The sequence below is a fragment of the Schistocerca serialis genome, chromosome 11 (genome assembly GCF_023864345.2).
Source record: "Schistocerca serialis cubense isolate TAMUIC-IGC-003099 chromosome 11, iqSchSeri2.2, whole genome shotgun sequence".
Classification (NCBI taxonomy): Eukaryota; Metazoa; Arthropoda; class Insecta; order Orthoptera; family Acrididae; genus Schistocerca; species Schistocerca serialis.
In genome coordinates, this window is record NC_064648.1 from 67882665 (window position 1) to 67908723 (window position 26059).

Sequence of the window (26059 nt, forward strand, 5' to 3'; positions counted from 1 at the left end):
GTGAACAGTTTTCTTCCAAAAGTCATCGCCACATGGGAGTCACAGCATCCAAAGTCCAAGAGTGGGCACCTCCTGCTGCATCACGACAATGCATCTGCGCACAGGGCTGCCAGAAGAATGGACTTTCTGGAGAAGAAAAGAGTGCGAGTGTTGCCCCATCTCCCCTATTCACCTGACCTGGCCCCCTGTGACTTCTTTCTGTTCCTTAAGATTAAGGAAAAAATTTGAGGGCAGCAGTTTTCATCAGATGAAGCGGCCATTGCAGCGTACAAGAGTGCACTAAGTGACATCCCAAAAGAAGCTTGGACTGACATTTTCTAAGTGGTTTCAGAGAATGGAAAAATGTATACATGCTAATGGAAAGTATTTTGAACAGTTGTAAACATTTTCTGCACATAAATTTTTTTTTCACACATTCTGCTAAAAACTTTCGGCATAGCCCTCTTAATAGTAATATACAGGGCGTTTAAAAATTACACCGACAAACTTCGAGGGGACATAGAAACTGTCGAGAACAAAATGAGGATAGAAACCAGTGTCTGGCAGTATCATCGGACGACGCTACATAGTGTCGAAGTTATAGGCACTGACACCTGTCTCTCTTCTACAGCACGTTTTCTCCATTTTTAGAGGATGTATGGACCAAAACAAGAAAAAATGTCCAGTAGACACGGGTTCTAAAATGCATACTTTAAGAGCTACTAGTACTTGTTCATCTTCATCTTCACTACTGTGAAACACACATCGTCTATCGGACAAGTGTTCATAGCTCCTTAGGTAAGCATAGTGCCCACGTCTACTGGACATTTTTTTTTTTTTTTTTTTTTTTGGCCCATACCACCACCTCTGAATGTTGCCTACCCTACAATTTCAGCACCAAAAATACTAGGATATGTAATCAGTCAGAAGCAGCATACTGATTTTTGCTTGTAACTTTCAAACTGTTCATTTCTGGACCAGGGTCCCTTACCTCAGATTGATAGTATTTACCCTTCCCCATTACCCCTGAAAATATGCACCATCATGGAATCACCCTGTATACACATACATTTATGTGAGCCAGTGCCTTTAACTTCGATGCCCTGAAGCACCATCGGACGACATTTCTGGACGCACATTCTTATTCTCATTTTGTTCCTCGAGACACCTTCTGCATACCCTCGAAGTTTGTCAGTGTAATTTTGATACACACATTATGTTACAGGGATTTATAGTGTATTTCAATTACTCTTAGTTGCGTGTTACAACATAACGTCAAATGTATTCTTAATAAAGGTCTTTTTACTTCCATCTCGGGCCGAGCACACAAGTGATGCAACATTCTGACGGCATTATATTTCACTGCAGCAGCGATAGGCACTGAGGTGGCCACCGCCACAAATTTTGCGACAGCTGGCATTCACAACAAGAACTTGTCGTTCAGAGATGCAGACATCTGAGTTCACTGTCTTAACTAAAATACAACTGCAAAAGTTAAAATAGCTAAGTGACTAAATTGTATCATGTAGTACGTCATACTAAAATCATTTACTAACCTTTCAGTTCCACTGGAGAACAGACATACTAATTTGTTATGTACGAAATACCTCACTGTGTGATAATGTCGCACTGAGAATGTGTACCTGAGGAAGATTTTGCACTGTCACTGAAAAAGTTTTAAATTAAAGTGATATTGAGGCCATTCATTGCATAGGGTTTAGAGAAGCTTAAGGATAAGCAACGGTTACCGAAGTACAAAGTGCACCAAATTTGTATGTCCGGCAAACTAAATCGAGAGAGGAAAAAGTGTCGCATCTCATTAAGGAAAGCTCTGGAGAGAAGGGTGAGAAGAATTGTGGTTCAAGTTGAAAAGAGTAGTTGACCGTGCACTGGATAGATAAGTGTTTCGTGCAGCAGTTCACAGTGGGAGGGACCCTCTACGGTATACAGTGTCTTTAAGGTAACTTCTGAAGAAACGTAATAAAATAAGAGGAAACTTCTCTCGGAAGGAAAAATATAAGTGTCCCCTTCTCCCAGGCACTATTCAAGTGTGGCACGGACGAGGAATAGTCTGAAAGTGGTCCTACGAACGTGAAACTCCCTGGCAGATTAAAACTGTACCGGACTGGGACACGAACCTGGAACTTTTTCTTTCACAGGCGAGTGCTCCACCAACTTCTGTGAAGTCTGGAAGGTTGGAGATAGGTTGCAAGTTGTGCTCGGGCAGCAGCACCTACAAAGGGCGACGGACCCGTGTCCGACACAGTTCTCACCTGCCGGGAAGTTTCCTATCGGTGCGAGCTCCACTGCAGAGTGAAAATTTCATTCTGGAAACTCTATACACGAATTGCAGTGTGGTCGCTCAGATCCAGAGGGAACAGATACGCAATACTCACTTGAGCTTGAGAGAGACGCCGACGGGCAGCCCGACGGTGACGGCGGCCGACACGCTGCTGTGCTCCGACACCTTCTTCTCGCAGCCCACCTCCACCAGAGCCCCGAACGTGCCGGCCCTGGAACCGAGCGATGCTACAGTACAGATTTTGGGGTCACGTCGATTTGGGGGGGAGGAGACCAAATAGTAAGGTTAATCGTGAAATATCTAACGAGATTCACACAGGACACTCACCGTAGTTTAATTTTGTTTAAAATATCTGGTAATTCTCATTTGACATTAAAAATTCTCTCTCTTCCTTACTGCAGCATCACAAACTCGTTTTAACTATAGAAAACTCACGGTATCAAAAGCTCTTTGTTTTCCAAAGCCATTGGAAAGCTGTTTCCGTGGTGGGCTCTGCACGAGATGGTCCTGCATCATTTTCTGAATCTATAGTTTCTTTTGTTTCACTATCTTGCAGTTCCTACTGTTCGTTTGCTGCACACGGTGTGGGCAGTTGTGTCCGTGCTACGAGTCAGTGCACGCACAGACTAGACATTACAGACACATTTGCTCACGGTTGATAATCTAGATAATTGCAAATACGTATGCCAACTAGCTCTGCAGATGACGAAGAAATTGAAGAAATGTATGATGAAATAAAAGAAATTATTCAGATTGTGAAGAGAGACGAAAATTTAATAGTCATGGGTGACTGGAATTCGAGTGTAGGAAAAGGGAGAGAAGGAAACATAGTAGGTGAATATGGATTGGGGGACAGAAATGAAAGAGGAAGCCGCCTGGTAGAATTTTGCACAGAGCACAACATAATCATAACTAACACTTGGTTTAAGAATCATGAAAGAAGGTTGTATACATGGAAGAACCCTGGAGATACTAAAAGGTATCAGATAGATTATATAATGGTAAGACAGAGATTTAGGAACCAGGTTTTAAATTGTAAGACATTTCCAGGGGCAGATGTGGACTCTGACCACAATCTATTGGTTATGACCTGTAGATTAAAACTGAAGAAACTGCAAAAAGGTGGGAATTTAAGGAGATGGGACCTGGATAAACTAAAAGAACCAGAGGTTGTACAGAGATTCAGGGAGAGCATAAGGGAGCAATTGACAGGAATGGGGGAAATAAATACAGTAGAAGAAGAATGGGTAGCTTTGAGGGATGAAGTAGTGAAGGCAGCAGAGGATCAAGTAGGTAAAAAGATGAGGGCTAGTAGAAATCCTTGGGTAACAGAAGAAATATTGAATTTAATTGATGAAAGGAGAAAATATAAAAATGCAGTAAGTGAAACAGGCAAAAAGGAATACAAACGTCTCAAAAATGAGATCGACAGGAAGTGCAAAATGGCTAAGCAGGGATGGCTAGAGGACAAATGTAAGGATGTAGAGGCCTATCTCACTAGGGGTAAGATAGATACCGCCTACAGGAAAATTAAAGAGACCTTTGGAGATAAGAGAACGACTTGTATGAATATCAAGAGCTCAGATGGAAACCCAGTGCTAAGCAAAGAAGGGAAAGCAGAAAGGTGGAAGGAGTATATAGAGGGTCTATACAAGGGCGATGTACTTGAGGACAATATTATGGAAATGGAAGAGGATGTAGATGAAGATGAAATGGGAGATACGATACTGCGTGAAGAGTTTGACAGAGCACTGAAAGACCTGAGTCGAAACAAGGCCCCCGGAGTAGACAATATTCCATTGGAACTACTGACGGCCGTGGGAGAGCCAGTCCTGACAAAACTCTACCATCTGGTGAGCAAGATGTATGAAACAGACGAAATACCCTCAGACTTCAAGAAGAATATAATAATTCCAATCCCAAAGAAAGCAGGTGTTGACAGATGTGAAAATTACCGAACTATCAGCTTAATAAGTCACAGCTGCAAAATACTAACACGAATTCTTTACAGACGAATGGAAAAACTAGTAGAAGCCAACCTCGGGGAAGATCAGTTTGGATTCCGTAGAAACACTGGAACACGTGAGGCAATACTGACCTTACGACTTATCTTAGAAGAAAGATTAAGGAAAGGCAAACCTACGTTTCTAGCATTTGTAGACTTAGAGAAAGCTTTTGACAATGTTGACTGGAATACTCTCTTTCAAATTCTAAAGGTGGCAGGGGTAAAATACAGGGAGCGAAAGGCTATTTACAATTTGTACAGAAACCAGATGGCAGTTATAAGAGTCGAGGGACATGAAAGGGAAGCAGTGGTTGGGAAGGGAGTGAGACAGGGTTGTAGCCTCTCCCCGATGTTGTTCAATCTGTATATTGAGCAAGCAGTTAAGGAAACAAAAGAAAAATTCGGAGTAGGTATTAAAATTCATGGAGAAGAAATAAAAACTTTGAGGTTCGCCGATGACATTGTAATTCTGTCAGAGACAGCAAAGGACTTGGAAGAGCAGTTAATGGAATGGACAGTGTCTTGAAAGGAGGATATAAGATGAACATCAACAAAAGCAAAACAAGGATAATGGAATGTAGTCTAATTAAGTCGGGTGATGCTGAGGGAATTAGATTAGGAAATGAGGCACTTAAAGTAGTAAAGGAGTTTTGCTATTTGGGGAGCAAAATAACTGATGATGGTCGAAGTAGAGAGGATATAAAATGTAGACTGGCAATGGCAAGGAAAGCGTTTCTGAAGAAGAGAAATTTGTTAACATCCAGTATTGATTTAAGTGTCAGGAAGTCATTTCTGAAAGTATTCGTATGGAGTGTAGCCATGTATGGAAGTGAAACATGGACGATAAATAGTTTAGACAAGAAGAGAATAGAAGCTTTCGAAATGTGGTGCTACAGAAGAATGCTGAAGATTAGATGGGTAGATCATGTAACTAATGAGGAAGTATTGAATAGGATTGGGGAGAAGAGAAGTTTGTGGCACAACTTGACCAGAAGAAGGGATCGGTTGGTAGGGCATGTTCTGAGGCATCAAGGGATCACCAATTTAGTATTGGAGGGCAGCGTGGAGGGTAAAAATCGTAGAGGGAGACCACGAGATGAATACACTAAGCAGATTCAGAAGGATGTAGGTTGCAGTAGGTACTGGGAGATGAAAAAGCTTGCACAGGATAGAGTAGCATGGAGAGCTGCATCAAACCAGTCTCGGGACTGAGGACCACAACAACACGTATGACTGAGGTCCAGATAATTGAGTCTCCACTGTATTCATAAATAATTAGTTGTTTCACATTTAAATATGTTCATATTATATACATTTAGATTAACATTGAAGCATTTTATTTAAATTTCTGTAATTTCATTTTTATTAAGAGTTTCAAAGAAATACCAGCAATTAGTATCAACAATGGTGTAAACTTATTGGTTTTATACACTAGTGGCCATTAAAATAGCTACACCAAGAAGAAATGCAGATGATAAACAGGTATTCATTGGACAAATATATTATACTAGAACTGACATGTGATTAAATTTTAACGCAATTTGGGTGCATGGATCCTGAGAAATCAGTACCCAGAACAACCACCTCTGGCCGCAATAACGGCTTTGATATGTCTGGGCATTGAGTCAAACAGAGGTGTACAGATGCAGCTGCCCATGCAGCTTCAAGAGTAGTGACTGGCGTATTGTGACAAGCCAGTTGCTCGGCCACCATTGACCAGACATTTTCAATTGGTGAGAGATCTGGAGAATATGCTGGCCAGGGCAGCAGTCAACCATTTTATGTATCCAGAAAGGTCCATACAGGATGTGCAACATGCGGTTGTGCATTATCCTGCTGAAATGTAGGGTTTCACAGGGATCGAATGAAGGGTCGTAACACATCTGAAATGTAACGTCCACTGTTCGAAGTGCCGTCAATGTGAACAAGAGGTGACCGAGACGTGTAACCAATGGCACCCCATACCATCACACCGAGTGACATGCCAGTATGGCGATGAGGAATACACGCTTCCAATGCGTGTTCACCGCGATGTCACCAAACACGGATGCAACCATCATGATGCTGTAAACAGAACCTGGATGCACCCGAAAAAATTACGTTTTGCCATTCGTGCACCGAGGTACGTCGCCGAGTACACCACCGCAAGTGCTCCTGCCAACCCATTGATTCCATATTCTGCTAACAGTCGTTGGATCTCGACCAATAAGTCAGAAATGTGATGGTACACATTTCTCCTCCTTACACGAGGCATCATAACAACGTTTCACCAGGAAAGGCGGGTCAACTGCTGTTTGTGCATGAGAAATTGGTTGGAAACTCATGTCAGCATGTTGTAGGTGTCGCCACCGGCGCCAACCTAGTTTGAATGCTCTGAAAAGCTAATCATTTGCATATCACAGCATCTCCTTCCTGTCGGTTAAATTTCGTGTCTGTAGCACGTCATCTTCGTGGTGTAGCAATTTTAATGGCCAGTAGTGTATCATATCTCTGTTCTTCTTCATTGTGAACAGACTTGGTACAAGCGTAATTGTAAATTGACTGCCTGGATGGAAATGTGATGTCAAATGGGCACTCTAGGTGGAAGAGCTGCTGTAAATGGAGCTACCATGTTTTTGTATTACTGCTGAAGGCAGAGGTATCTTTTGTTAATCATTCAATGTGCGAAAATATTAGTGAATATAATTGTTTCAATGTTATGAAACTTTATTCCATCGAAAAACCACTGGCAGCAGACAGCGATACCACCAAAAAGATAACAAGCGCTATTTTATAACTCTAGATAAGGGTGGGGGATTTGATGCAACATCCTTTAAATAATGATCATCATCTTATTAGAAGACTAATCACTGAAAATTAAGCTCTGAAGCTGAAGGGTAATTGATGACTGTTTTTTGTCTAGGGTGCGTAATGAGCCACCCAAGTTTCATCTCCGGTCACAATACAGCTCAGGAAACCCTCACCTTCCAATTCGAGTCACTCAAGAAACTTGCAGGTGCTACTGACAAGATTTTTCTTGTGGTTTTCTGTCAGCTTTGTTCTGACCCATCATGCGCTCAGTCTCCTATATGCCAACATGAGTGGCTAATATGAGAGTTCCGGAGGGTTGTGGAAACATCTCAGAAATTTTATCTACTGTCAATCGGCAGTCATCATGAACACTTTCCTCTATTTTTTGCACCAACTCGTCACTCAAAATGGAAGGTCTTCCACTCCTCTGTTCATCACAAACAATTGTTCTGCCTCTACTAAAATTCCCGCACCGCTTAAACACACACTTTATTTTGTAGCACATTTGGCAAAAATCATTTTGATCTGTGGAAATATTTTGGTAGGTGTTGCTACGAACGCGAGTAGGATGTGGATTACACTTGGTGGCATTTCCTTCAGACATCTTTCACGCAACTGGATATTACAGCGTGAGCTTACATATTACCGTGTTCCTTTGAGGCTCGCTCTGGTCAGGGAAGTTACCCCAAACCCTCACAGTCACCAACCCTTAAAAAAGCCTGTTACGGTTACAGTACATTTACTTTCCGAACATGCCTCGTATTTTGAAGATTTTGGAAGGGTTCGAGAGTGATCAGTGACACCCAGTTTGGCTGAGAAATAGGACAAACCAGCAACCAAAATGAGTATGGTACAACTGGCATTTGACCAAAATTAGTTAGGTTTTGTGATACTGCCAGCATGGGAATGTACACTACATATTTCAGCTTTTTATGAATCTACCACATTTGAATAGAAGATTACCTGGACACATTTGCAGCCACAATTGAATTGATGTTAAAATTGGACAATTACTCAAAAATAGTTTACATTTTTGCAGGAGCAGGTAAAAGTCCAGATGTGTTTTGTGCAGCAATGTTGTCAACACTCACTGCAGATACGACAGGAATGACAGGGAGTGTGTGAGTTGCTGGTTCTACGCAGCAAAACAGAGAGCAGTGGGCAGACGACATGATTTGAAGCATGAGAAAGGAATACTGCCACATTCTCATGTCAATATCAATGCATAATCTGCTATGTATTCAGAAAAAAACAGCTACGTTCAGTCCCACTGTGATAACAACCTCGGAAATTGCAACATATTCAGAAAAAAACAGCCAAATATTTGTGATGACACAGATTATAAATTTTATTGATTCTGGTATACATAAATACATGGTCTCTTTTCTTACCTCTTGCATGTTAGGTGAAACTATCATCCCAGATAATGATTTCAATGATTATTAAAATAGTGATACCACACACCACTGGTTAAATAGTATACAAAAAAGGAAGTGAAGATAAAAATTAATGTAAACCACTCCTAGTTGTTTACTCTATTACTCCTTGTCTTATCAAATGTGGAAAATCAAGTAACTGTGTAAGCTTAATGTCAGCTTTTTTAGGCAGATACTTTATATCAATAAAACAGTTCAAGGAAGCCTATGGCTCAGTTGGTAGGAGGTCACTATTTGAAATACTCAATGAACTGGGCCTAAATAGTAAAACCACAGCTCTAATTAAGCAAACATGACCAATCATTAATTCTAAAGCAAAATTCAGATGGGTGAAGTTTGGAAGAGTTTTGAGATCAAAACTGGAGTGAAGCAGAGAAGTGGTCATTCCACACAGCGCTTTAACCGTGTTCTAGCAAAAGTCACGGGGGAATGGAGATTGTCATTAGGAGAAAGGCAAATCAATGAGAGAGTCACATTGGGTTATGAAAGTGGCAACCTACAAATAGACTGCTTAGCATTTGCCGATGACCTAGCAATTAACGAAAACTAAACACTGAACTATTGAGAGAACTAACAAGTTCTAGTATCTAGGAGAAGTAACAGAACAAGACATTTCACAGAAAGAAGACATTAAAGCAAGAGTTAATAAGATGAAAATAACGTACTGTCTTACTATGGAAATAAGTGCACTGTCCAGTCACTTAAATGTGACCACCTGTCAAAAGCTCGAATGATTGGACCGCTGGGAGACGTGTAGGAAGAGTGTCAACGACGTTCTAGAAGATGCCGAGAGGTGTGTGAAACTGTGCAGTTTCCAGTGCTGTGGCGAGCTGTGCTACGTTTCTCAGCCCGATGGAGGTGGTCCCACTTACTTTAGACTGGGTTTAAACCCAGGGAGTTTGGTGACCAGGGAAGTACAGTTAACACATCCTGGTGCTCTTCAAAGGTGCGCATCACACAGAACTGTCCTTCCGGCAGATGCCACCGTGCCGGGGAAAATCAAACTGCTCGTAGGAGTGGATGTAGCCTCTGAGAATAGATACGTAATTGTGTCGATCCATCGTGCATTCCAGAATTAAGAGGTTACCTGAGGAATGTCACATAAACATCCTCCATACCAGGGCTTCCCAACGTGTGGTCCACAGACCCCTTAGGGGTCCGCCAGCTCTTTCTAGGGGGTCTGCGACCACCTTTCACCAAATCGTGTAAAATAAAGAGTAAAATTATTCAATAAAAGTGTGAAAATCAAATTCATCACTTTTTTTCTTTTTCATTTGAAAAACATACGTACTTTTACTTCAGGTCATATTCCCAAGCAGCCTTTGCGGTTCCTAAGTGAGAACGCATACATAGTTTAGTGCCGGAGAATGCGGCATCTCTGATCGACTGTTTCGCAACAATATGGGGGTCGTTTGTGTGCCGGCTCACGGCGCTAGATGCACTGAAACCTTTTACGCGGGGAGCGAGCTTTGTCGACCAACCACAGCACTCTCTGGCATGTATGTGGCCCCAGGCATCATTAAATGTTAAACTTGCTTTATCAGTGCAGTGATTTTTGACCAGTTTATTACTTCTGACATGGATCAGTGCTGAATTCAGGATAATTGAAGAAGGGTGCAGTTTCTCCATCGCCTCCACAACAAGGGAAGTTTCCAATTGAAATGAATGAGAAGGGAGGAAGACCAAAGGAAGAACAATCACAGGAACCTCCACAGCCGGATTTATTATGTGAAAACGCTGCAAGTACTCCATTGGTTGCAGTATCCTATGGAAGTGGAATAACCGAGAAGTGTAAGTACAACGAAAGCTAGTTAGAAATGGGCTTAATGGAGACAAAGGAGGGTAAAGCTCAATGTGTAATTTGTGCGTGAGTCCTTCCGAACAGTCCAATGGTTCCAGTTAAATTGCGCCGTCATTTTGAAGGTACTCGCCCTGATTTCACGGCCAAAGACAACGATTTTTTCAAAAGGGAGAGTGCTGAACTACCTGCTTCTCAGCACTGCATGAAAACTCATGCAAGAACAATTAATGAAAATTCAATAAAAGCTTCTTTCTCGATTAGTTATCGATTGGCAAAAACAGGCAAAGCTCATACCATTGCAGAAAATCTCATAAAGCCGTGTGTTAATGATACTGTTTCTCGCATGCTAGACGAAAAGGCAGTAAAGCTTGTATCTCCGGTGCCATTATCAAACAGTACTGTCAAGAGACGCATTGTTGACATGTCAAATGATGTGAAAGACACTCTTGTTTCTCGCACCCAACACAATAGATAGATGAATCCACTGATGTTGCAGGATTAGCGATTTCATTGGCTTTTGTCTGTTATGAATATTCTGGATATTTTGAGAAGGACCTCTTATTGTGCAGACCACTACCTGCCAACACAACAGGTGCTGAAATATTGCGTCTACCGAGTGATTTTTTAAGGGCTAACGAAGATACGAGGTCTAATTGCATAGACGTGTGCACAGATGGCACATAAGCTATGACTGGTCCTACAGTCGGAGCAATAACAAAAGTAAAAGAAAACGCCAACAACTGCAGCAGTAGTCATTAAGCCCTCCACAGATACGCTTTAGCTACGAAACAAATGCCAGTTTTGTTCAAGACAGTTTTAGACGAATCCATTCAAATCATTAACTACATAAAATCAAGGCCGTTGAAGACAAGACTTTTCACAATACTGTGTGAAGATATGGGAAGCCTTCATCGTTCCCTGCTTCTCCACACGGAAATGATGTGGCTCTCACACGGGAATGCACTCTCTCGATTGTACGAATTAAAATTGGAAGTCTTAGCTTTCCTTTTGGAGCATAACACCAAATTAGCAGACCTTATTAATGACGAAAATTGGCAGTGCACACTTGCCTATTTGTCAGATATTTTCTCCAAAATGAATATTTCACTCCAAGGGCAAAGTCAAACATAGGTCACTGTTATCGACAAAGTTCGAGCATTCAAGAGGAAAATCAATTTTTTGGCAGAGAGTGTCGAGGAGGGGTAGGGTCGAGTGTTTTCCTCTTCTCAAGGAGTTTTTGAAAAACAAAACATTGGCGCTTGGGAAGAATTTGTTTCATCAAATCCTGGAACATCTCCAAAGCTTAATGTCATTGTTGGAGCATTATTTCCCAACAGCCGAAGATGAGAAGCTGCAGAAATACGAATGGGTGGTCAGCCCATTCACTGTATCCAAAAAGCTGAACATTCTATCATCAAATCAATATGAGTTGTTGATAGAAATTGCCACAGACCCTACCTCGAAATCAGTTTTGACATTGACGGTTACTCACACTTTTGCATCCGTTTGGGTAACAAGAAATACTACCCCCTTGCTGAAAAGGCAAAATGTGTACTTCCGTTCGCCACAACATACATGTGTGAATCTGGATTCTCGATTTAAGCTGTCCACAAAACTAAGTAATGAAGCTGTCTAGATGCGGAATGAGACATCCGTCTCCAGTTGTCAAGAACTGAACCCAACTTTTCAAAATTGTGTCCGCAGAAGCACCCTCAACCATCACATTAGGATTCCATTATTATTCTTACAGACTCATCTATAGTAAAGAAGATAGCATTTTTCTTCGTAGATGCTCAGTGAACGTACCTGAACTATTACTCTGTAGAAATTTTGTTTCTGTCTTCTATCATTTACAAAATAATTATTAATTGAATGCTGTTGGCATTGATATTTTTGTTATTACAAAAATTAAAAGGATCTCTAAAGCTAATTTCTTTTCTTTATAATATATTCTGTCCTCTCAGTTTAAAATATGGCCTGCCTATACTTAAATTACAATTACTTGCTATTACTCTGACACTATATTGCGACAACTGGCTGCGAGCGTAAACAAATGAGGACTTTTCACGTGCCACCTTGTAAAACGTAAACCTCCTCTGCCAGAATTGTTTCCTTTGAGAAAAAAAGTCTTACGTTCTGTGAAATGCTTTGTCTTCTTATATAGAAATAAGAGTGTCTGTTTGTCTGTGTTCCTAATTTGTTTACAGTCGAGGCTGATTGCCACGATATAGTGTCCAAGTAGTAGTTGAAGTTGTCAGCTGTGGCTAAACTGTTGCCATGCCGCCTGCCAGTTGCCAGCTACCAACTGACAGTGACACTGTTGCAACGCCGCCAGCTAGCTGCCGGCTATGGACTGACAGCTCCCGTTCAGTAGATACGCAAAGACGTAAGAATAACTAGACTTTCCAAGCTGTTTACATGGGCCTGAAAATCGATTGTGGAACTGGAAAACGGCTTTATAAAAGCAGATTTCCAGAATCGATTTTGAAGTGTTTACCTGACCAACCAAAAGCGGAACTGGGACATCGGCTTACGAAATCCGGTTTTGGAAACGCACGTAAACTGGGTGAATGTATTCCCACACATTGCACAACAGATGTCACAATAGTCCTTTAAAGGCAATTCCTTGGCCTCTTTTCTTTCGTGATGTGTTTGTATCCCGAATCATGGGTCTGCCTCTTTTCTTCACAGCTGCGCAGTCTAGGGCGACATATTGTCGTGGATTGCGCTCCTTACACAACAGTACCCAAACAATAGAAGTGAACAGACCACAAGCGGCAGCTTGTCAACAGCGAACAGTTTGGACATGACGTTGATTGCTCTTGGAGGAAGGCAGCTCCAATGTGTGAAATGTCAATTACCAAGCAATTTTAATCAGGCTATAGTGTGTTGAACAAAGGGAGTAAATCCATTAGTAATCCACTAGTTTGGATTCAGTGGGAATTCAAATTGGATCGTTAATTTCAATTTATATTCATTCATTTCCAAACCAAAGACTATTGATACTTTGTGGGGGGGCGGGTCATTGGGAACGTGGCACTTGCATTAAGAAGCCTTCAGTTCCCATGGATTTCACTCTGAAATTTAAAGTTACTGTGCTCTTGCCTGACTAGGGGTCTGCCATGGATTTTTGACTAAAGAATGGGTCCGCCAGCTGAGAAGGTTGGGAAGCGCTGCTCCATACCATAATGTTCCTTCTTACGGCCTGGATCCTTCTGAGAACTGTTGCGAGGTCTTTCCTTTCAGACTTTTCGTACTGCACACGCCAGTGGCCATCTGTCCGATGCAGCACAAAACGGGACTGATATGAGAAGGCCACCAGTCACCAGTCAGTGGACTTCCAAATGTAATATTGGCAAGCAAACTCCAGCCTTTGTTGCTGCCAGCAGTCAGCACAGGTGCAAAAACCAGGCAACTACTGTGGAGACCCATACACAGCAACGTTCGCTGAACGGTCATTGAGGAGAAACTGTTTGCAGCCCTTGCTTAATCTAGGCGGTTGGGAGGAGGAGGAGCAGATGATGAAGGAGAAGAAAATAAATTGCAATTTTGAGTAGTCAGGATATCTTATAAATAAAATTTTCTCAAGGTGCCTGGGGACAGGGGGACAAAATGAGAGAGAGAGAATTGTCTTATATTCAGGGTCACATTATATTTCAGTACATACAGTATCTCTGTAGCCAAACACACTGTAAATTACGTGTAAATCTGACATCTGTTGCACGCTACTTTCACGATGACAGAATTATAACGGCCAGCAGTACCCGTAAGCGAATGCGGTACGCCTCTGGAGGGACTCGACACATATTTACGTGGCAGTGAGCTGCAGCGAACGCACCTGGCAGCGGCCCTCAGCTTCATCTCGCGCTCCTCCATCTTGCGGCTGTAGCTGGCACCCAGGTACGAGTGCGGCACACCGAACTGCAGCGTGCACGAGGCGTGCGACTCGGGCGTGTCGCGCACCACCGTCGTCGACATGGCCGACTGCGGGCCCACCCGCCACGTCAGGTAGCCCACGGTGTGCCGGTCCAGCTGCGTCGCGAGGGCTGTGCGGTCGCACGGGACGTAAAGTAAGAGCATCGTGATTTTGTACTCGGGGGTAGCTCGTAACAGAGTGGAAAGTGTTCACTGCACAGTAGCTCACAATAAGGACCAGCCGGGACATTACGACCACTGACCTACTGTCGATATAAACCCGTCGGGGCGATAGGAACGTCACCTGGCGAGGAACGACTGCTAGCCAGACGCGTGCACGGTGCGTGTAGTATCGGTGAGCACGTTGTCAGTGTGTAGAATCGGGAAGGTGTGCAATCCGAATTTGACCGACGGCAGACTGACGGCCCAGAGGCTCAGCACGGGCGTTTCGGAAACTGTGCCACTCGTCAGGTGTCCGAGGTGTGCTACGACGAGTGCCTTCGACACGTGATGAAACCGGGTGAAATTACGTCCAGAGGTAGTGGGGTCAGGCGGCACCCCTAAACACAGGTGTCACACGTAGTAGGCCGGGCAGATTGGTAAGACGAGACAGGAGACAAACTGTGCCGGAAATAACATCGGGTTTCAATGCTGGGCAGAGTACAAGTGTGTCCGAGCACACAGTAACCGAAAATGCCTAACGACGGGCCTCCGCAGCCGACAACACGTGCGTGTGCCGACGATAACACTACGACACGGGCAACTAGGAAACGGGCACGTGACCGTCGGCAATGGACACTGGCAGAGTGTCGCACGGTCTGATGAACCCCGATACCTTCTCCATTGTACCAATGTGAGGGTGCAAATTCGTCGTCTCCGAGGGGAAGAGCTCCGACACCTGTACTGTGGGACACAGACAAACTGGCGGCACCCCCATTATGCTACGGAGAACATTCACATCTGCGGATCTAGTGGAGTCCACGCGAGGCGCCTCGACCACCGAGGAGTATCGTGCACTGGTCGCAGACAATGTACACACCTTCCTGGCAATTACGATTCCCGACGGCAGTGGCATTTTTCAACAAGATAATGTGCCACGTCACACGGCTAAGAGTGTGATGGAGTGGTTCAACGGACACAGTGGTGACTTCCATGTGATGTGCTGGCCTCCCAACTCACCAGATCTGAACACGATCGAACATATCCAGGATGCAGCTGAACGAGGCATCAGAGCTCATCGTCCCGTGCCAATTCCCTCCAGCGACCTACTTAAGCTTCACTGCTTCCACGTCATGATGTGTCGCCGCTGTTATCCGTGCCAAAGGTGGACATACTGGTTACTGGTAGGTGGTCATAATGTCCTGGCTGATCAGTGTACAAGCTATGCCAAATTGAAAAGGAGGCCTTTGCTATAGTGGTGTCTTATCTGTAACCTCAGTGGGTGAATGTGTTTACTGAGATGGTGTGATGGCATTCCTAATTGCAGAACTGGAGTTATTGAGTTCACAGCAATTTCCTAATTTCTGGAGAGTTGTTTTTGCAGTTCGTTGCTGATGAATTCCTCCAGATCAGTACAAAGAGTGGTTATTCAATTTCTTCACACGAAGGGGGAGCATGCTACACAAATTTATCAAAAAATGAAAGATGTACAGCCAGCAGTGCATCGCACGATGCACATTATTCTGGTGGTGTCAATGCCCGACATAGTTTTCCAGTCTGCCATCCAATCCACATTTACACAGAACACAGTATGTGATGAAACAGTTTCTGCTTAACAATTTACAATCAGGTGCTAATGCATATGTTACGTACATGGTGTAATATAACCAATTAGCTTACCAGCCTGCAGGTAAAAGTAATTAGCTGGAATCTGTAATTACCAGTAATGCATTATTTTGAAATCAGCATTTTGGTAATGGTTATGGGAAAAATAATTATGTATCTTTTGAAAACGATAAGTGAATACGTCATGTTAATGTTAGCATAAAATTCCAGCTTGTAACTAATAGCAGTTAATCACTAAAATTCAATTAATCCATGTAAAGCCAATTAACAATTCATAATGTTTCACAACACGAGATATAATTAAATTCACATAGACTCTTAGGGAATCATGTTATTACAGATGACAGACTCAGAACGCCTATAATTAATTTCGTAATTACACCTAGAAATTTCTGATATAAATAAATCACCCTTTTGAGATTCTCACAAAACAAAGTTTCTGTATAAACTGTGTGGTGTCACAAGGCTTAGGCCTGTCCCACCCCTCATTAAATCGACCAAGACTTATACAAATAATTGTAAGAACAGTTATTATTATTATTATTATTATTATTATTATGTTCTTTAAGTTTGTTTTTGGGTTTTCAGAAATACTGTGGGAAGAAAGTTTATTTATGTTGCAGATAATGTGGAAGACGTTGCCCAACGATCACCACGAAAGTTCGACGTAGGGCAAGTGGGCAAGGAATAAAACAAATGCTGCAAACTACCGCCAGACACGGAAGAGCCCGGGCCGCGAGGGCGTCGAACTTCCTAGGTCGTTGTCGGACAATGTCAAAGGAAGAGATATTCTGCTTTCTCTTTGTAAACAGATCGATTGAGTCTTGAAAGGTTCATGTAAAATGGGTAGGCAGGTGACACATTAGGTGGGACCCGATGCCTGTAATACCTACACAGTTATTAAAAAGTGTTAAACGGCAAAACCAATATTTCATCATTTATATAGATAAAAAGTAGTAAAGATATAGGACTAGAAGAATTGCAGCTTCAGAACGAAAAGTGATACATCGCTCAGCAACGAAGGAGGACGTAAACAGCAGGCATGACATGGTGAAAACAAATCAACTGATAAAATAGTAAGTCTGTAATTAAGCATAAAGTCACGTAACACTGCAACTGTGAACCTTGTAACCTTATTCCACAGTCTGTAAAGTTCTGCAACTTATATTACGACAAAAAGTTATTCATAATTAGTAAGAAATCTGTAATTTTGTGTCAAATATTAACTGCATTTTTCTGCTCCATTTTCGTCTCAAAACCAAAATACCAATACTTGAAACAATATTCATAATAAATGAACATTTGACAGAATGTTTTGTGATGCAATTTTCTAACTATAACTCGATAAATCTGTTTTGTGAACAATGAGACCAAAAGAGTATGTATTGTCAAGAAAGTATATAAGTGGTGCTGCAGTTTAAACAAAGAGAAGGTCAGGTTCTATTGTTATGCAAGGGAAGGTTTGTGTAACTTGTGTTGTTTGAGAAAATATACAACTATCAAACTGAAGATTTTCTGGAGATGACTTATTTAAGACACCTGATTGTCACATGCTGAGTTCTAAGGACTATCTGGAAGTGCATTCAGCATCCCAGCTTCTGCAATGTGGTGAAGATTTCTGTTATAAAAGCTAAGGAGTCAGCCTTCTAAAGTTTACTTAAATTGCCAGCAACTTGTTATTAAGTTAGTCAGTCTCTTTAAGTGTTGCGAAGTTCAATTAAGTGATTGAAAGGTGACTACGTTAGATGTGTTATGAGGCAGGATTAGGTGAAACAAAGAGGAGGTGGTGCAGGCGCAGTTGAGCTGATGGCAACAAACAGTACAAGGATATGGAATGAAATTTCACATAAGCAAGTGTTAAATAGTGAAATGAGGAGGACAACCAGGAAGAACAGGAGCGTTACAAACAGAACAACAACTGACGGGAAACGAGTGACGGTGCCCACTATTCAGGTGATGTCAGCGTGATAAGGTAGAACGTGTAGTCGAGAACATACTCTAGCTCCGTCAAAAATTTTAATGGGAGGTCTTTAACACCCTCCTTACAGCCTCGATATTTACCCGACGTGACTCTTAAATCTCCAACCCCTTAAAACAACATCTGACAGCCCAGAGATTCCCTTGTAACAAGGAAATGCAGGGCACTGTCAGCAACCCAGAAGTTTTTACAATGACGCCTTTCTACTCTCTTCCTATGCATTAGAATTGGTGTGTCAATGTCGACGGCAATTATGTAATGTTGTACTGTTCGACACGAACCATAATCATAATGTTGTTAATAAGACTTCTTTATACGTAACTGTAATACCCTCCACATTTGGGCACACCTTACATAACCTTTTATAGATAGATTTTAAGCAGTTAGGCATACTGACCTAACATTGAAAATATACCGTATTTACTCGAATCTAAGCCGCACTTTTTTTCCGGTTTTTGTAATTCATAAAACCACCTGCGGCTTAGAACTGAGTGCAAAGTAAGCGGAAGTTCTGAAAAATGTCTGTAGGTGCCGCCACAACTAGCTTCTGCCGTCGAATGTATGTAGCGCTACACAGGCATGCTTTGCAGGTACAAAGATAAATACTGGCGCCAAAACCTCTGCATCAGTAAATAAAAAAAAAAAAAAATAAAGGGTGGAAGATGAGCTGTGTTTCCTCTGCCCCAAGTTTCGACCACTGCATTTTCATACATTATCCATCGAAGTAAGTACAAATTCCGTACTGTTCATCTTCGAATGTTGCGCAGCGTTTCAATGTACTATGAAAATCCGACTGGCAAGACTGTTTGGGATGTTTGTCAATATGGCCAACTCTACGTTCTGAATTTTTTCCTACCTGTGAGAAGAGATGGTTGCTAATAGGAACCTGATGAAATGTGAATCACATGCAGTACTCTCTTCACCATAAAAATAATACGAATATAAACATTTTGCCATGTATTCTTTCATGTTTGCTGCTATCTCATTTAAATTCTGTCTGCCTAATAAACTACGAAACTAGAGTGAGACAAAAGCAAACGCGGAAGAATATACATATCATGTCATGTTTATATTCGTATTATTCTTATGCGTAATAGTGATACAGTCAGAAATGCAGCACGGCAATTGACTAGATTTTTAAATCTAAGATGACTAATTTCTGTGCAGAATGTAATGTACTAAAGAGGCGTCTGCAAACATTTTCAAACGGAGAAAAATTTTCGCTAAACTCTCATTCAGAACATCTATCATACGCAGTCTATTATTTGGTTCTTGTTGATCATTATCAAAGAAAGCTGCGAGCGACAACAGGTTGTAAACACTCATTATCAGAATGCAACAAACAATACATGACACAGTACAATAATACATTTTCAGCTTAGAGCGACGTAAAAGAACGAAGATACTGGCACTTATCAGATAAAGCAAAATAAGCAATCAATTCAAACGAGACGAAGCACGTGAAAAAGGAAGGGTACCCGTATAAATACGGACGAAGCACCTGACACATAGCAATGGCTACCTGGTGAAGCATAGCTGCTAAGCTTACGTCTCGAACCAAACTACTGTAGCTGTATCATCATTCATTCGAACTAAATTGTGTCTCATATTACAATGGACCAACTTTGTTTCGATTTGGAGCTGCGGCCTAAAACTTTCCTCTCCCCTTGAATTTCAAGTCTCAAATTTCAGATGCGGCTTAGATTCGGGAAATTTTTATTTCCGTGATTTCAAGTCTCATTTTTCAGGTGCAGCTTAGATTCGAGTGAATACGGTAATACTACAACAAAAAATAATTTACACTCTACATAACTAAGGCGAAGAGTGGAATAGAAAGAAGTGACACATCTACACAAATTATAAGTTGAAGTACCCTTCAGTGTTTTTGTGTTTGCATGTGAAGGATAATCTCATGAACTACTGTTGAGATTTTGATGTATTTTTCACTAACAAATATACTGATTAACGAGAAATGTTTGTGTGTACAGCTTATTACCACTATAGCAGACAAACTGATAATTAGTCCTACCTGTGCACAACCAGGGTGGGTTGCTACTTAGTTCAGCCAAAAATCTTTGACGACCTACCCAGTGATATAGAGGGAAACATTCCACGTGGGAAAAATATATTTAAAAACAAAGATGATGTGACTTACCAAACGAAAGTGCTGGCAGGTTGATAGACACACAAACAAACACAAACAAACATACAAAATTCAAGCTTTCGCAACCCACAGTTGCTTCATCAGGAAAGGGGGAAGGAGAGTGAAAGACGAAAGGATGTGGGTTTTAAGGGAGAGGGTAAGGAGTCATTCCAATTCCGGGAGCGGAAAGACTTACGTTAGGGGGAAAAAAGGACAGGTATACACTCGCCCACACACACATATCCATCCACACATACACAGACACAAGCAGACATTTGTAAAGCCAGAGAGTTTGAGAAGAAAGATTAAGGAAAGGCAAACGTACATTTCTAGCATTTGTAGACTTAGAGAAAGCTTTTGACAATGTTGACTGGAATACTCTCTTTCAAGGCATCTCTTTCTGAGGCATCAAGGGACCACCAATGTGGTACTGGAGGGCAGCATGGAGGCTAAAAATCGTAGAGGGAGACCAAGAGATGAATACACTAAGCAGATTCAGAGGGATGTAGGCTGCAGTAGTTACTGGGAGATGAAGACGCTTGCACAGGATAGAGTAGCACGGAGAGCTGCATCAAACAAGTCTCAGGACTGAAGACAACAACAACAACAACAACAACAACACATGCCAAGTGGGTAGAAACACCTAGAGGAGTTCAGCAAATGCTTTCTGCCACTGTCATTGATAACGCTACAAAATAAATGAAGGAAAACAATAGTAAGGATGTCAGTGCATTGGCATTTGCAGATGATGTAGTAATGGGGAGTTACACAGGAAAGAAATCCAGGAGAGGCTGGCCACCTGGAATGAGCATCTAAATGAACAAGGATTAACAACAAATAAAAAGAGTTGCAATATCAATCAACAGGCAGAACTAGAAAGGAAACATTCAAATCAGTTCAGTTGTACAATCAGGTTCAGAAAGTACTGTGGAACGAACAAGCCCCCTTACATCACAAGCAACTCTCCTCCAGTTGTACTTTATCCTCATTTAATGTGCGGGCTCGGAAACCTACACAATAATCAAACTGGTCAACAACAAACTGTGAGCTGCAGGAGCCGAACTACAGTCTAGGAAACAAGTGAGGATATGGTAAGAAATGAAAAAATAAGAGGAGCAGCAAGAGTGTAAAAGTGGTTCAAATGGCTCTGAGCACTATGGGACAACTGCTGTCGTCATCAGTCCCCTAGAACTTAGAACTACTTAAACCTAACTAACCTAAGGACATCACACACACCCATGCCCGAGGCAGGAATCGAACCTGCGACCGTAGCGCCTAGAACCGCTGCCGGCAGCAAGAGTGTACATACCCTCGAAAGAAAAAGTGACGAGGACCTATTTGGAATGGTTTGGCCGCATCAAATGAATGGATGAGGAAAGGAAAGGAAAACAATAGCTACCCACAGATGTTGTTGGTAGGAAGACCAAGGAAGAAAGGGCTACACAATGTGATGGAGAAACAGGAGCAAACAGGAGCAAACAGGAATTAGCTGAGATACAGTCCTGAGAGAAAACAGAACACAGGCAGATACACGTAGTGTGTTTGTAAACCACAACCTGGCGATTGGAGGGTAAAACTAGTGATGATGGAATGCACAATTAATTAAATAATTTTGTTTACATGCAGGTACATAGCCTTCACAAATTTCATAAAAGGAAACACTGTCCATCATGGGCCGCACCTTCATATCTTACACGTTCTGCGATTGACCAATTTCGACTACACCGTTATCGAGCACATACACACTGACAGTATGTACTACGTCACATGTGAAGTCGCGTCCAAATTGAATTATCAATCCACACGTGAAGCCAGATGTAACAGACCATATACGATACAACTTAAGGATGAAAACACCGTTCTTTCACTACAGACTGCATCCTACCATGTCTGAATCACAACTATGGTTTAATGAATGGGAAGATGAAATTAATTCTTATAATGACCACAAATTTCATAATGGACCTTGCCGTTGGTGGGGAGGCTTGCGTGCCTCAGCGATACAGATGGCCGTACCGTAGGTGCAACCACAACGGAGGGGTATATGTTGAGAGGCCAGACAAACGTGTGGTTCCTGAAAAGGGGCAGCAGCCTTTTCAGTAGTTGCAAGGGCAACGGTCTGGATGATTGATTGATCTGGCCTTGTAACATTAACCAAAACCGCCTTGCTGTGCTGCTACTGCGAACGGCTGAAAGCTAGGGGAAACTACAGCCGTAATTTTTCCCGAGGACAAGCAGCTTTACTGTATGATTAAATGATGATGGCGTCCTCTCGGGTAAAATATTCCGGAGGTAAAATAGTCCCCCATTCGGATCTCCGGGAGGGGACTACTCAAGAGGACGCCGTTATCAGGAGAAAGAAAACTGGCGTTCTACGGATCATCACGGAATGTCAGATACCTTAATCGGGCAGGTAGGTTAGAAAACTTAAAAAGGGAAATGGATAGGTTAAAGTTAGATATAGTGGGAATTAGTGAAGTTCGGTGGCAGGAGGAACAAGACTTTTGGTCAGGCGATTACAGGGTTATAAATACAAAATCAAATAGGGGTAATGCAGGAGTAGGTTTAATAATGGATAAAAAAATAGGAGTGCGGGTTAGCTACTACAAACAGCATAGTGAATGCATTGTTTTGGCCAAGATAGACACAAAGCCCATGCCTACTACAGTAGTACAAGTTTATATGCCAACTAGCTCTGCAGATGATGAAGAAATAGATGAAATGTATGACGAGATAAAAGAAATTATTCAGGTAGTGAAGGGAGACGAAAATTTAATAGTCATGGGTGACTGGAATTCGTCAGTAGGAAAAGGGAGAGAAGGGAACATAGTAGGTGAATATGGATTGGGGGGAAGAAACGAAAGAGGAAGCTGCCTTGTAGAATTTTGCACAGAGCATAACTTAATCATAGCTAACACTTGGTTCAAGAATCATAAAAGAAGGTTGTATACCTGGAACAATCCAGGAGATACTAGAAGGTATCAGATAGATTATATAATGGTAAGACAGAGATTTAGGAACCAGGTTTTAAACTGTAAGACATTTCCAGGGGCAGATGTGGATTCTGACCACAACCTATTGGTTATGAACTGCAGATTGAAACTGAAGAAACTGCAAAAAGGTGGGAATTTAAGGAGATGGGACTTGAATGAACTGAAAGAACCAGAGGTTGTACAGAGTTTCAGGGAGAGCATAAGGGAACAATTGACAGGAATGGGGGAAAGAAATACAGTAGAACAAGAATGGGTAGGTCTGAGGGATGAAGTAGTGAAGGCAGCAGACGATCAAGTAGGTAAAAAGACGAGGGCTAATAGAAATCCTTGGGTAACAGAAGAAATATTGAATTTAATTGATGAAAGGAGAAAATATAAAAATGCAGTAAATGAAGCAGGCAAAAAGGAATACAAATGTCTCAAAAATGAGATCGACAGGAAGTGGAAAATGGCTAAGCAGGGATGGCTAGAGGACAAATGTAAGGATGTAGAGGCTTGTCTCACTAGGGGTAAGATAGATATTGCCTACAGGAAAATTAAAGAGACCTTTGGAGAGAAGAGAACCACTTGTATGAATATCAAGAGCTCAGACGGCAACCCAGTTCTAAGCAAAGAAGGGAAGGCAGAAATGTGGAAGGAGTATACAGAAGGTTTATACAAGGGCGATGTACTTGAGGACAATATTATGGAAATGGAAGAGGATGTAGATGAAGACGAAATGGGAGATAAGATACTGCGTGAAGAGTTTGACAGAGCACTGAAATACCTGAGTCGAAACAAGGCCCCGGGAGTAGACAACAATCCATTAGAACTACTGATGGCCTTGGGAGAGCCACTGCTGACAAAGCTCTACCATCTGGTGAGCAAGATGTATGAGATAGATGCAATACCCTCAGACTTCAAGAAGACTATAATAATTCCAATCCCAAAGAAAGCAGGGGGCAGGAGAGGGGAATGGGGGGGAAAGGGGGCGGGAGAGGGGGCGGGAGAGGGGAATGGGGGGGAGAGGGGAATGGGGGGGGAGAGGGACCTGGAGAGGGGGCGGGAGGCGGGAGAGGGGGCGGGAGGCGGGAGAGGGGGCGGGAGGCGGGAGAGGGGGCGGGAGGCGGGAGAGGGGGCGGGAGGCGGGAGAGGGGGCGGGAGGCGGGAGAGGGGGCGGGAGGCGGGAGAGGGGGCGGGAGGCGGGAGAGGGGGAATGGGGGGGAGAGGGGCCGGGAGGGGGGAATGGGGGGGAGGAGGGGGCCGGGAGGGGGGAATGGGGGGGAACGGGAGAGGGTCGGTGGAGAGGGGGAGGGTCGGTGGAGAGGGGGAGGGCCGGCGGAGAGGGGGAGGGCCGGCGGAGAGGGGGAGGGCCGGCAGAGAGGGGGAGGGCCGGCGGAGAGGGGGAGGGCCGGCGGAGAGGGGGAGGGCCGGCGGAGAGGGGGAGGGCCGGCGGAGAGGGGGAGGGCCGGCGGAGAGGGGGAGGGCCGGCGGAGAGGGGGAGGGCCGGCGGAGAGGGGGAGGGCCGGCGGAGAGGGGGAGGGCCGGCGGAGAGGGGGAGGGCCGGCGGAGAGGGGGAGGGCCGGCGGAGAGGGGGAGGGCCGGCGGAGAGGGGGAGGGCCGGCGGAGAGGGGGAGGGCCGGCGGAGAGGGGGAGGGCCGGCGGAGAGGGGGAGGGCCGGCGGAGAGGGGGAGGGCCGGCGGAGAGGGGGAGGGCCGGCGGAGAGGGGGAGGGCCGGCGGAGAGGGGGAGGGCCGGCGGAGAGGGGGAGGGCCGGCGGAGAGGGGGAGGGCCGGCGGAGAGGGGGAGGGCCGGCGGAGAGGGGGAGGGCCGGCGGAGAGGGGGAGGGCCGGCGGAGAGGGGGAGGGCCGGCGGAGAGGGGGAGGGCCGGCGGAGAGGGGGAGGGCCGGCGGAGAGGGGGAGGGCCGGCGGAGAGGGGGAGGGCCGGCGGAGAGGGGGAGGGCCGGCGGAGAGGGGGAGGGCCGGCGGAGAGGGGGAGGGCCGGCGGAGAGGGGGAGGGCCGGCGGAGAGGGGGAGGGCCGGCGGAGAGGGGGAGGGCCGGCGGAGAGGGGGAGGGCCGGCGGAGAGGGGGAGGGCCGGCGGAGAGGGGGAGGGCCGGCGGAGAGGGGGAGGGCCGGCGGAGAGGGGGAGGGCCGGCGGAGAGGGGGAGGGCCGGCGGAGAGGGGGAGGGCCGGCGGAGAGGGGGAGGGCCGGCGGAGAGGGGGAGGGCCGGCGGAGAGGGGGAGGGCCGGCGGAGAGGGGGAGGGCCGGCGGAGAGGGGGAGGGCCGGCGGAGAGGGGGAGGGCCGGCGGAGAGGGGGAGGGCCGGCGGAGAGGGGGAGGGCCGGCGGAGAGGGGGAGGGCCGGCGGAGAGGGGGAGGGCCGGCGGAGAGGGGGAGGGCCGGCGGAGAGGGGGAGGGCCGGCGGAGAGGGGGAGGGCCGGCGGAGAGGGGGAGGGCCGGCGGAGAGGGGGAGGGCCGGCGGAGAGGGGGAGGGCCGGCGGAGAGGGGGAGGGCCGGCGGAGAGGGGGAGGGCCGGCGGAGAGGGGGAGGGCCGGCGGAGAGGGGGAGGGCCGGCGGAGAGGGGGAGGGCCGGCGGAGAGGGGGAGGGCCGGCGGAGAGGGGGAGGGCCGGCGGAGAGGGGGAGGGCCGGCGGAGAGGGGGAGGGCCGGCGGAGAGGGGGAGGGCCGGCGGAGAGGGGGAGGGCCGGCGGAGAGGGGGAGGGCCGGCGGAGAGGGGGAGGGCCGGCGGAGAGGGGGAGGGCCGGCGGAGAGGGGGAGGGCCGGCGGAGAGGGGGAGGGCCGGCGGAGAGGGGGAGGGCCGGCGGAGAGGGGGAGGGCCGGCGGAGAGGGGGAGGGCCGGCGGAGAGGGGGAGGGCCGGTGGAGAGGGGGAGGGCCGGTGGAGAGGGGGAGGGCCGGTGGAGAGGGGGAGGGCCGGTGGAGAGGGGGAGGGCCG

The 26059-nt window shown here is 45.1% G+C and overlaps 1 protein-coding gene across 1 annotated transcript in view; it reads right to left on the bottom strand.

Annotated features, from left to right (window-relative positions):
• LOC126426852 (dnaJ homolog subfamily C member 11) overlaps positions 1–26059 on the bottom strand; it is a 133899-nt gene that overhangs the window by 37493 nt on the left and 70347 nt on the right. The window contains exons 7-8 of the mRNA XM_050088873.1: positions 14152–14359; positions 2376–2492 (exon numbers count right to left, since the gene is read on the bottom strand). Coding sequence (XP_049944830.1) covers positions 2376–2492; positions 14152–14359 — 325 coding nt within the window. The remainder of the gene's footprint in view (positions 1–2375; positions 2493–14151; positions 14360–26059) is intronic.